Source organism: Triticum aestivum, chromosome 3A (genome assembly GCF_018294505.1).
Source record: "Triticum aestivum cultivar Chinese Spring chromosome 3A, IWGSC CS RefSeq v2.1, whole genome shotgun sequence".
NCBI lineage: Eukaryota > Viridiplantae > Streptophyta > Magnoliopsida > Poales > Poaceae > Triticum > Triticum aestivum.
The window spans coordinates 142,383,272-142,395,428 of record NC_057800.1 but is presented as its reverse complement, the minus strand read 5'-3'; the positions used below and the strand labels follow the sequence as shown (position 1 = coordinate 142,395,428).

General features: G+C 44.7%; 2 protein-coding genes across 3 annotated transcripts; one reads left to right on the top strand and one right to left on the bottom strand.

Annotated features, from left to right (window-relative positions):
• Window positions 1-4,483: 4,483 nt before the first annotated feature.
• On the top strand, window positions 4,484-9,022 carry LOC123060726 (GDT1-like protein 1, chloroplastic). 2 transcript variants are annotated; one of them, XM_044483554.1, is made up of 12 exons: window positions 4,484-4,682; window positions 4,779-5,057; window positions 5,175-5,228; window positions 5,665-5,726; window positions 5,934-6,002; window positions 6,138-6,189; window positions 6,389-6,463; window positions 6,959-7,088; window positions 7,171-7,241; window positions 7,665-7,712; window positions 8,333-8,449; window positions 8,602-9,022. In XM_044483554.1, exons 1-11 carry the CDS (start codon window positions 4,557-4,559, stop codon window positions 8,405-8,407), a joined length of 1,041 nt encoding a protein of 346 aa, XP_044339489.1. In that variant the 5' UTR covers window positions 4,484-4,556; the 3' UTR covers window positions 8,408-8,449; window positions 8,602-9,022. The 2 variants fall into 2 exon arrangements, with proteins under 2 accessions (XP_044339489.1, XP_044339490.1); XM_044483555.1 differs by having other exon boundaries at window positions 8,586-8,999.
• Window positions 9,023-9,072: 50 nt separating this feature from the next.
• On the bottom strand, window positions 9,073-10,849 carry LOC123060725 (uncharacterized). The gene is made up of 6 exons (XM_044483553.1): window positions 10,503-10,849; window positions 10,251-10,417; window positions 10,051-10,156; window positions 9,670-9,957; window positions 9,456-9,579; window positions 9,073-9,350 (listed from the first exon to the last, which is right to left on the bottom strand). Exons 1-6 carry the CDS (start codon window positions 10,770-10,772, stop codon window positions 9,232-9,234), a joined length of 1,074 nt encoding a protein of 357 aa, XP_044339488.1. The 5' UTR covers window positions 10,773-10,849; the 3' UTR covers window positions 9,073-9,231.
• Between the last annotated feature and the right edge of the window lie 1,308 nt (window positions 10,850-12,157).

Here is a 12,157-nt window from a genome sequence, read left to right as displayed (position 1 = left end):
GAATGAATGGCAAGAAGGGTAGTATAAGGATAGATATTTGCCAGCCACCAAAAAGCGTGGAGCAAGAAAGTGTAAAGAAGCAGATCAGTGAGAAAGGCCAGTCCCCAAGTAAAAGGCTATGTGATGTCTGGGACTTCGCTAGGCAGGACACAAACAGGGTTACCTTTGCACTCAAAGTTGGCCTTGCTTGCCTCCTTGTGTCACTTCTCATACTCTTTCGTGCGCCCTATGGCATCTTTGGGACTAACATCATATGGTCCATCCTCACTGTTGCTATTATGTTCGAGTACACTATCGGTAAGTAACATCAGTGTCATGAGTAGCTAGTTAAAACAGCTGCTTGAAACATTATGAACACTATTTGGATATACTATGTTAGTTTACATGAGCATTGATGGCAAATATGCAAAAATATTATGAATGGAAATCCTAATAGTTTAAGCTATCTGTAGGTGCAACATTCAATCGTGGATTCAATCGAGCTCTTGGAAGTGTACTTGCTGGAGTATTTGCGATAGTCATTATTCAAGTGGCTATGTCTTGTGGCCACACTGCAGAACCATACCTCATTGGTTTCAGCATCTTTCTTGTTGGTACGTCTTAGAGCTAAGCAGTATTGAACAGATATTAACCTTTTTTTCCAAGTTAGAACTTCTATTTACAGTACTTGGTTTCAGTTTTCAACATTTTTACTGTGCAATAATGTGATATGCAGGAGCTGCAACATCCTTTATGAAGTTATGGCCATCACTAATTCCATACGAGTATGGTTTCCGAGTTATCCTATTCACCTACTGCTTGATCATTGTATCGGGATACCGTATGGGAAACCCCATCAGGACTGCAATGGATAGACTCTGCTCAATTGCAATTGGAGCCCTCATAGCTGTTCTTGTGAATGTCACCATTTACCCAATCTGGGCAGGGGAACAACTACACATGGAGTTAGTTGCCAATTTCAGTTCTCTGGCAGACTCGTTAGAAGGTCTTGCTCTAGTCCTCAAGCTAAGTTTTTTGAAGTCAAATCACAAATGAGGTTATATAACACAATACTTCTACTTTCTGTTGCTACAGAGTGCGTCAAAAAGTATCTAAGCGGCGACGTTTCCGAACATCCTGATTTCTCAAAGACAGTCATGGATGACTTCCCTGATGAACCAGCATTCAGGAAGTGCCGAGCTATGTTAAATTCATCAGCAAAACTTGACTCGCTGGTAAGTAGCCAACCTTAGTTTTGTATAGTTGAATTATTATTACTCAGGATCATACCAGATAACACTTCACTGGTGATATGGTGAATATTGTCCAGGCGAACTCTGCTAAGTGGGAGCCACCACATGGGAGATTCAAACACTTCCTCTACCCATGGGCAGAATATGTGAAAGTTGGCAATGTTCTTCAGTACTGTGCCTATGAGGTGATGGCTTTACATGGCTGCCTGCACTCAGAGATTCAGGTATCATAGTGATACTCCTGGCTTCAGAAGTATATGTGCTGTACATACTCTGATCCTTCTTCTGCCTAGCTACAGACCCATAACTGCAGCAGCTATTTCCAAAAATATGTACTCCCTCCGATCCATATTAATTGACGCTGGTCTAGTACAAACTTGTACTAACTTTGTACTAAACCAACGTCAATTAATTTGGATCGGAGGGAGTAGTATTTTTAACAAACTGGTTGATGCACACATAATAATACATAGAATATTATAGAAGAGTTATACATAAGAGAAACATGATACTTTGATGCATATGTGAACTATCTGAACTGTCCTAGGAAATAAATGCCAATATTGTGCTCCTTGATTTGAGAATAGAATTTGATACCTTCATTGGGTCCTTTACGTGCAGGCTACTGGTTCTTTGTCCTAGTTAGTTCCTTGTCCTGGTAGTGGAAAACACCATATTCTTATTCCATGATACAATACAACATAATATACTACATAAGAAGGAAAAATTATACTTCGCCAAGGGACCAGAAAGGAGGGTAGTTAAAATCTGAGGGATGTTGTGAGAAAATTTGTCTTTTGAAGGACACCGTCTGTAGTAAATGTTCGGCACACCATTGTCATAGGTCATATGGATCAAATTTGCCACTCTGCTTAAACACTAGCTTAAGATTCTTCATAGTTCACTACCAGGAAGGAACTTTCTACTGGTTTCTTGCTTATGCAAGAGAAAAACCTGAGGAGCAACATAATCAGTTGATCATATTAATCAAATGCCAAATATACCTTGGCTGGTAAGAGTAGCATTGAAAGTACCTGACTGTCAACTTTACTTATGAGAACTATAGCATACTCATTCTGTGAATGGTATAGGTATATGCAAATTATGCCTATTTAGAAGTGCAGATTCATTCAAGAGATGCTGTAAGATTGCAAGTTAACCAAGTAATTGACACCACAGGTCAAGAGTATGATCACAACAAACATGGATCATCTTATCTAAAACAATGCAGAAAAGAATTAGTTGAAAGGTGCACCTTTCCTCACGATGTACTACTGTACTGGGTTGATTTAATTTTCATGTTTGTATACTTCCTAGAAAATTATATACTACCTCCGTTCCAAAATAAGTGTCGTGGTCTTAGTACAAAGTTGAACTAAAACCACGACACTTATTTTGGAATGGAGGGAGTATTTAATAAGATAATCAGGAACCACTTTACCATAATTTGCATATAAATATAGTCATTGCATTCTGCAGGCACCATACAACCTAAGATGTGCTTTCCGCTCTGAGATCTTAGATGCCACAAACCAAGCTGCAGAGTTGCTGCACAGTTTGGCAAAGGATGTAAACAACATGAAGTCAAGCCTTCAAACAAGCCTACTCAAGCATGTGCATGTCTCAACTGAGCGTCTGCAACAATCAATTGACCTGCAGTCCTACCTCTTTACTGTAAATCATGAAGCCAACTCTGCCAAGCCACAGTTGAAAACCTCCTGGGCTGTCACTTTCAACCTCAACAGCAAACAAAATGATGACCCAGAAAGTAAGATGGCTGAAAACATAGCAACACAAGTAGCTGGGCCACTGCAACCTGAATCCTACCATGAGATGATGAAAAGGCAGCAGAGGAGGCTGCATTCATGGCCTTCTCGGGAGGTGGATGATTTTGAAGATGATGAAAATGACGTTTCTGATATGATTCCGAGGATGCGTGCACTTGAAAGTACCACAGCGCTGTCGCTTGCGACTTCCGCATCGCTACTGATTGAATTCGTTGCTAGGCTTGATCATTTGGTTGAAGCTGTTGAGAAGCTCTCCCAGATGGCCAGGTTCAAGCAGCAGACTGGAACCTAACCATTGAATGCCACAAACAAATTAATGATTAGCAAACCTACAGGTTATAGAACAAAGTGTTTACTCATCTACCACAGTACCTATTGACCCATAAGTGTTTTTACTCTTTCATAATGCTAGAAAGGGGAAAGGTGTGTTTAGTTACTATTGCTCGTCAGTGGATCTAGCAAATGTAATAGAGAATACACTCGTAATCTATTTTCATTAAATGACACTCCAGTACTTGATTAATATTATATGAATAGTCAGCATCATTTATTTCTCTGTAGTCATTAGTAGTGAAATGAAGTGGGGCTTTAACATACATACATCTGACAGTGGTCAGAATTATGCTGCCGATCAACCAAATTGTATGGAATGAGCTTTTCACACTTCTTCTCTGTTAAAACTTAATTTCCTCTTGCTGATTGAGCTTATCATCACCAACTCGCCGAGTGCATTTGCCTTTCAGCTAAACACAGTCGAAGCAAATTCGACACGCTATCAGACTGCATAAATAATGTTAGGAATTAGCTCTGCTCGCTGTTCATCCTACATAGTGCGTACTATCAAATCCAGAACACTAAAGAACAGTGCATAGCATCGGCGTGCAAAAGCAACCTCCATCATCCTATCTACCCAGCGGCACCAATAAGCCCGGAGGACACAGCCAGGGTCGTCCAATCCAAGCAAAGACAGATAACGGTAGCTACATCCTTCCTTGACCAGTCATTCAGTCAAGCAAACCTTTTCGCCGTGGTGCACGGAAGAAAACGCACGCCAGTACAAACCAAACTAAGCAAACTACAATTAGGAGAATCGACACGAGCATAGAGTCGAGCACCTGGTGTGCACTGCATTCCGGCCATGGCGGCGGGCGGGAGAGCACGAGTTCCCTCGGTCACAGGGAGCTAGCGCGAGCACGGGATCGATCGACGGACTAAAGCAACGATAGGACCGTCTGCGGCGGCGGATGCTCACGCTCTCGTCGACTCCGGCGAGCTCGTGGCAAAACTGACGATCGCCGAAGACGCTGCTGCTCCGGACGTGCCGCCGCCGCCGCCGCTTGTTGCCAAGCGAACCTTTGAACATGGGCTGGCCCAAAACAGTGGGCCAGGCTGCATGTGAGCCTACCTACCAACAACCCGTTCGAACTCTATCCACTCCCAACGGCCGAGAGCAAGCGGCTGGCAACCGCTCAGTCCGTCCCGCCCCGACCCCGCCCCCGCCCCCGCCCCCGCAGGTCGTAGCCACCGCCGCGGCGCCATGGCCTCCGTCACCTCCTGCTCTTCCACCGTCTTCACCTCCTCCTCCTCCATACCCTACCGAACAAGGACGCCTCTTCCATCTCTCCGCCCGCCGCCGCGTCTCGCCAGCCTTCCCGGGCGACCGGTACAGTGCACCTGAACCTCATCCCTAAACGGAGGAAAGAGATAGATAGCTCCCCGCCGTACCGGAACACCTGACGTGAAATCGCCTCCGATGCAGGTGCTGAGGTGCCCAGCTAAGCGCGACCCGGGCGAGGCGCCGCCGCTGCTTGGAGCTCCTGTGGTTTGTGACGAGAGAGAGGCACCGGAGCCGGCAGGTACGGACAGTGGCGGGCTCGCGCCGTCCGATCCGAAATGGGGGCTCGCGTTCGCGGCGGCGGCGGGGGTGCTCATGATCCAGGGGTCGCAGCAGGCGCTGGCCGGCACGCAGTTCATGGGCCTGCAGCCGCCGGCGGACCTGCTGGGGGATCTCGGGGACATCAGTACAGGTTTTGCTTCAGTTAGGAGAACTGCCTCTGCCCTTTCAAATTTGATGCTTCGTCAGTTCCTTTTATTTCTTTCCGTCAAGCAAGTGCATGTCGCGTACATTTCTGATGCTCCAAAATTCCAATTTCAGGCTTTTCTGCTGATTTTCTTTTCTGAGCTAGGAGACAGGACGTTTTTCATTGCGGTGAGTATATCCATGCACACACAGTTAGATTATTTTGCCATGGTTAGAATCTTTAGAGGCTTCAAGACTTCGTACACAATGCTTGCCTGCATTTTCTATTCCGCAAACTACACGTTGAAACCGGCAGACGGAACTAAATTTTGCATGCATACATCCAGTTCAAAATCCGGTTGGATCAAACCGTAAAACCAACTATGAACATTGAACACCCCTACCACTAGTAGTGCATTCTACTCCCTCCGTCCCATAATATAAGAGCGCTTTTGACACTAATGTAGTGTCAAAAGCGCTCTTATATTATGGGACGGAGGAAGTGATTCACAAGTTATGTGGCTTCCTATTTACTTCTCACTCTGTGCTATACAAGTAATTTGATACCAATGTGTATACAAAAATGAGTCATTGATAAGTGCTGCAGTTTCATGTGTTTCAATAGGCACTTTTAGCAGCTAGAAATTCTGGAGGAGTCATTTTTCTTGGCACATTTGGAGCACTTGCGTAAGTACTACAAATATATTTTTCATGCTTTTCTCTATACGCTACGATGCTTCTCCTATACTGTTACTTGCTTATCTGCTTCTAGCTATAGATTTTAAGTTATACAGGAATATAAGTTTTTCCATAGTCAGTAAATTATGAAGTTCCGCTTTTTTACTTCAACATATCAGACTTATAAACAAGGTTGTTCTTCTTGGGTATAAACAGGGTAATGACAGTTATATCTGTAGTTCTTGGTCGAGCATTTCACTACGTTGATGGCGTCCTTCCATTCAGGTGATTGTACTTGTTGTTGAAGTTTTAAAGAGGACTTTCTATCTGCCACCCTTAGTTGACGACCTTCTGTTTGCTGCTCTTAGTGAAGAACCTTCTAACTGCTGTTTTTATCTGATGTGCCTCTTGCATATGCAGTTTTGGCGGTACAGATTTCCCAATTGATGACATTCTTGCTGTGTGTCTCTTGGTAAGCAAAAAAACCTCATATTATTGTTACATTTACAAATATACAATGTGTTGAAATCATGACCTATGACATACTCAAATATGTACTTAGAAATCAGTTGTTCTGTAAACAAGTTTAAGTGTGTGCAGGGTTATTACTATTGCATTACTTTTTGAGGTTTAAAAACATTGTCATGCCTGACAAGCTTAATTGGATTTAGGTATACTATGGAGTTACTACATTACTTGATGCGGCTTCAGGTGATGGAGAAAAGATGAATGAGGAGCAAGAGGAGGTAGAACTTCAAAATTTAAATTCTTAGGTTTAGTCTACCATATCCTTAAATTTCAGGTCACAATATTCATGACATGGATCTTAGAGAAAAACACATTCATACCTTTTAATCAACTAAGACTTAACTGATGAATATACTGCTCTTCCAACTTTATATTTGATGTCTTGCTTTATGCATAATATACTTAAGATAATAATATGCATAATAATCCAATCTTCTTGGCCTTCTATCGCGTGCTTATATTGTAAACCTTTTAAGAAGTACATCAATATTATCTATTACATGATAAAGGGCATAGTCTTCAAAAGAAGTATGCAAAAAGGCCACACATACAAGATCACTGACATTAAGGAATATACTGCAATAGTTATAGTTACATATCTAACCGATAGCCTTTGCAGTTGCTTGGTGCACTTGATGATATTCTTGTGCTTGGCCCTCTTTCTGTCTCATAGTGAAACTGCTTTATAACACTATTATACTGAACAATGGCAGGCTGAGATAGCAGTTTCGAAGTTTTCTGGAAATGGCGCAGGATTAGTGTCTGTCGCCAGTACTCTTGCTAGCACATTTGTTTTGGTTTTTGTTGCTGAATGGGGTGATAAATCATTTTTCTCAACAATTGGTATAGTTCTTGCCATTCCATACAAGTGTGAGATTCTATTTTCACAGCCAACATTGACTCTTGTTTCCTTGTTCTTTCACAGCACTTGCTGCGGCTTCATCCCCTCCGGGTGTCATTGCAGGATCGCTTGCTGGTCATGGTGTTGCAACATTGGTAAGAAACAACATTACTTGACAAAAATGGTCCTAATTTGCATAAACATTCTCGTGATAAGTTATTTGTAGTCAGCATACTAAAGCACTATAACATTGCAATTGATGGAATGCTGGAATCTTTAGGGCTTTGGTCATTTATCTGAGTCCTACTTGTTCTGTTGTTGTGCCAGCCTTGTGTTTTGCAACTGCCTTCTCTTGTTGATCAGTTTTTGCATGTGCTTGTTAACTTAACACCTTCAGTGTATTATCGGGATGCAATGTTTATTTAAGTTCTTCTAAGGAACTTCTTTTAGTTAAAATCTACCCTGTTTATTGAACATAAACACTATGAGCAGCAACTACGTACATGCCAGTTATTCTATTGCTCATTTTGCCTCTGGTTCTTAGGGAGATTGGCATTAACCTATTTCTTCTCTCGCAGATTGCAGTTCTTGGTGGTTCTTTGCTGGGGACATTCCTATCTGAAAAGGTAAATCAGTACTACCAAGGGAACCTGATTTATCATGTGATTAGTTTTTTTTTTACGACTAACATCCCTAGCAAGCGGCATTGTTGTTGTTATTTAGAAGAAACTACCGGGGAGGCCAAGCCTCGAACCCGGGTGGGCTGGGCGAGCACGTTCGCCTCTAGCCAACTGAGTGATGCTCAGTTATCTGTGTAATGAATTTGACCTAGTGGTTTCACCCCCATGTTTAAATTGCTACAGATTTGTGGTGTCGATTACATTTGTTTGTCACTCGATCAACCCCTTAACATATAATTTGCTAATATAATATCAACTGATTCTTCTACCTAAACAAACCGTTCAATTTCATCAACTAATGAACTAATGGAAAAGCGTAGGCCATCAGGAAAAGGCGCTGTAAGTGAAATCTACTCATACTTAAACACAGGCTGTTACAGAAAAATAACAGAATATCTTGTCACCTCCATTTTATCATGGTGAATAATGTCGACTTTAGGGACTTCTTTTCAGCTGTTGAGACAAATACTTCATGTGTAACTGTCAAATTTGTAGAAAACCTGAGAAATTTAAGGTAACTTCTTGCACAGTTTATGTCCAACAATTCTGTCTCCATTCTCGTGCAGATTATAGCATACATCGGAGGGAGCCTTTTTTTAGCATTTGCCGCTGTGACACTAGTTGAAATCGCGACTTCATGACTTGAGAGGGGACCCAAGATTCGCCGACATGGTACATAACAGGTGTGCGTCAGATACATCATTTACTTGCAAAATGCCGCTACAGATAAAATACCATCCTCTAAGAAAACATTGTTTTTGTACAGCAGTTTAGAAATTTCTCATGTGTAATAACAGTGGTACACTGATATGCTGAAAGTCTTGATTATCCACAGGAAATTTACTGTTGATATGGGAACACCATAACATGCATTGGATGATTTGTTGTTGCTGACGAGAATTTCTGCCTCCTTTTCCACGGCATCCCTTTATCAGCATGATTGGTACTGAGACTCAGAGCATGTGGAAACCTCAAGTCCAAAGAGCACTTTTTTTTACCTGTAGATGTCATTTGGTATTGGACCTGGGACAAAGAGCTGTAGATGGCATGTAGCCTTTTTTCTTACCCTTACCTTTTACCAAAACATTGTTCAGGGAAAGCACCACTGATTTGTTCAACAGTCAAAGCACCGTGTAGTCATTACAGAAAGTCTATGGCACTGTGCTGAACTGTTTCAGTCTAGCACAGCATTGTACTACAGCATTTGGCCTTCCTACAGTGCGAAGGTGATAATTGTTGCGTGTTGCGAGGAGTCATACAGTGAATAATCGTCATATGAACAGAAGCAGCCTGTTGCAGATCTCAGTTTGGCAAAAATGATCATGCTCAATTATATACTATTATGTGACAACATCCAAAAGTCTGAACCAATCTTTTGAATTACAATCATAATACTACGGTAGCAATTAGGGACACTGGCCAATTTCTCAGCGGCGAGGACTAAGCTAATCTAGTTATTAGAAGTTCACAGCATAGGAAGAGCTACTCGAACGGCATCTCTGTTCTTGGGATTCCCCATGTAAATGGTCATCGTCTCCTCGTCGAGATCAGCCAAGACGGTGCATAGAGTATACAGCGTTGGGCCTGAAAAGTAGTCACCGGTGAAACAACAGGTCATGTTTTTGTAGCAAACTCCCTAGTTTTTTCGGTGCCCAACATACATGAAAAATGGCATGCGCTAAGATAAACCTGCCATGAAGATCGGGTACTTGTCGTCGGCCGTGTCTCCGAGCACCGCGAGCGCCTCCTCCTTGGAGTCCATCGCGCACTGCGCCGCTCTCCTCTCCCTGCTCATGGAGTTCTCGTCCTGCACCTGCGTAAATATCCATCCACGCGACACGTGGAAGCTTACTCATCGCTCACTGAGGTGAAGAGCTTGTTGAGCTGTACTGATCATGTCTACCTGCTCCACTTGGAGATGGCGGTACATGTTCGCGTGGAAGGAGGGAGCCGCGCAGGCCTCCTGGACGGCGAACCGGTTCCGGGAGGCGGTCTCGATGGTGACGATCCGCCGGGCTCCGACGTCCATCAGGTTGTAGCAGTGCCCGACCGACACGCCCGGCGAGCACACCCTGTGCATCGCGTCGTCGAGGTCTCTCGCCTCCAGCAGGTCCCGCGACACGAAGTTCACGGCGATGGCCCCCGCGGCGACCTCGCCCATCGCCGGCGGAACCGAGTCGAGCGTGAAGGCCTGAACATGTCGAAATTCAGCAGGGATCGTGCGTTCGTGACAGTCCAGTCGCGTACGTCTGGCTGATCTGATGGGGACGTACAGTACACGTACCACTCCGTTGCTGTTGAACCCGAAGGCGCAGGTGGGGAGCTCGCCGGCGTAGGTGTAGGCGGTGAAGGAGGATGCGCCGTCCGGCGACGTCGCCTTCACCACGTAGCTGAGGCGGAGAGGGCAGGAATGCAGGAAGGATCAGCTGTGCGACGATCGATCGGACACGGAGAACGAGCAAGGCGACTAGTAGGAGTACGTACGTGTGGCCGAGCAGCGCGACGTTGGCGTCTTCGTTGTGCGCCGCGAACGCCGTCGACTCGCTCACCATCAGGATGTCGGAGCAGTCGTCGTCCTCCTCCTCTCTCCGTTCGTGGTCCTTCTTTGGGATGAACGGACGAATCTCCTTCCTCAAATTGACCAGAATCACCTGCTCAGCACACACATTCAGTAATGCTGAACAATCCCACGTTGCAGACGGCCGGGATGGAAGTTAATGAGAAGGAGAATTTTACGTGCAGGAGCGGGACGCCGCTGCCGTCCGCCATGCCCACCAGCTCATCCCAGTACCGGGGGTACCTCTCCCTGTTGGCGGCCTGGAGCGCGGCGAGGAGCGGCTTGCCCGCCGCCGTGGACGCGAACGGCAGCAGCTGCTCCTGCAGGAAGAGGTCCACTTGCATCCTGCTCCTGATCGTGTCGCGGAAACGCTGGCCCACGGCGAGGCCCAGCTGATATCCGTCGGTGCAACGGCCGGCGTCGAAGACCTCCAGCTCGCCGGCGTCCATGCGCGATCCAGCGTGGGAGCTTCCGCGACAGAAGGTATGCGTCCAAGAGGATGTTGCTTTTGCTGCTGCCTTATCTTCAAATAGCTGGTTTTTTTTTAGAAACTCAAATCGCTGTGGGGTGATTTCCTTCTGCCATGCCTGCGCCCAAAATTTGGCCCATCAAGATATAGCATACTTCATCCGTTTCAAAATAGATAACTCAACTTTATATTAACTTTTTTTAATAGTTTGAATTGCTTATCACATGTGTCACATGGTCAACTTTGTACTAAAAAGTACCTTTCATATCAGGATATTCGCGCGGGAGCTATATCTCGCATTCAGCGAGGGGAGCAACTAGTTAACGAGCGCTCCTTTGGGAGCCTCGCAACGATCAGCGCCACTTGGCGTGCTCTCAGCCATTCGCCACGTGTCGCGCTCTGGACGCTCCCTTCGGATTTTGTTTTTTTTTTAATTTTTTCGCACGCGTTTTCGACTTTTAAACGGTTTTTCCCGCGACGTTTTGGTTTTCCCCCGGTCTTTCTTAGCTTTTCGATAAAAAAAGTTTCGATTTTTTTTTGCGCGAAAAAACGCGTTTTCTTTTTTTCCTTTCGCAAAAGTCACGGTTTTTCTTCCGCGAGAGGAACGGTTGTGCTTTATCGAGAGTCACGGCCGTGCCTTTCGGAAACGAAAAAAAACGCGTTTTCTGTTTTTTTCTTTTGCTAGAATCACGGTTTTTCTTCCGCGAGAGACACGGTTGTGCTTTTGCGAGAGTCACGGCCGTGCCTCTCGGAAAGGGAAAAACAAAACGTGTTTTCTGTTTTTTTTTTCTTTCGTGAGAGCACGGTTTTGCTTCCGTGAGAGGCATGATTGTGCTTACGCGAAAATCACGGCCGTGCCTTCTCGGAAAGGGAAAAAATACGCGTTTTCTATTTGTTTTTTCTTTCACGAGAGTCATGGTTTTGCTTCCGCGAGAGGCACGGTTGTGCTTTCGCGAGAGTCGCGGTGGTGCCTCTCGAAAACGAAAAAAAAACGCGTTTTTTATTTTTTTCCTTCCACGAGAGTCACGGTTTTGCTTCCACGAGAGGCACGGCGTGAGAGACACGGGCGTGCCTCTTTCGGAAAGGAAAAAAAACCGTGCTCCCGGTTCGGTTTTTTCGCCAGGTTTTTTTGTCCGGTTTTTTTCGTGAAAAAAAGTTCGTCAAAACCTATCAACATGGGATCTAGTTTTGAAGATCTCAAAGCGAGGAATCCAATGGTGAAAACGGTTCGAGATTTGGAAGCACGGTTTAAGAGATAAAACGTTTTGAATAAACGGATCTACAAAAAAAAAACTTCCAGATTGCGACAAGTGGCGTGCTGCATGTGCGCCACTTGACGTGACCTGGGAAAGTAAAGTGTTCTTT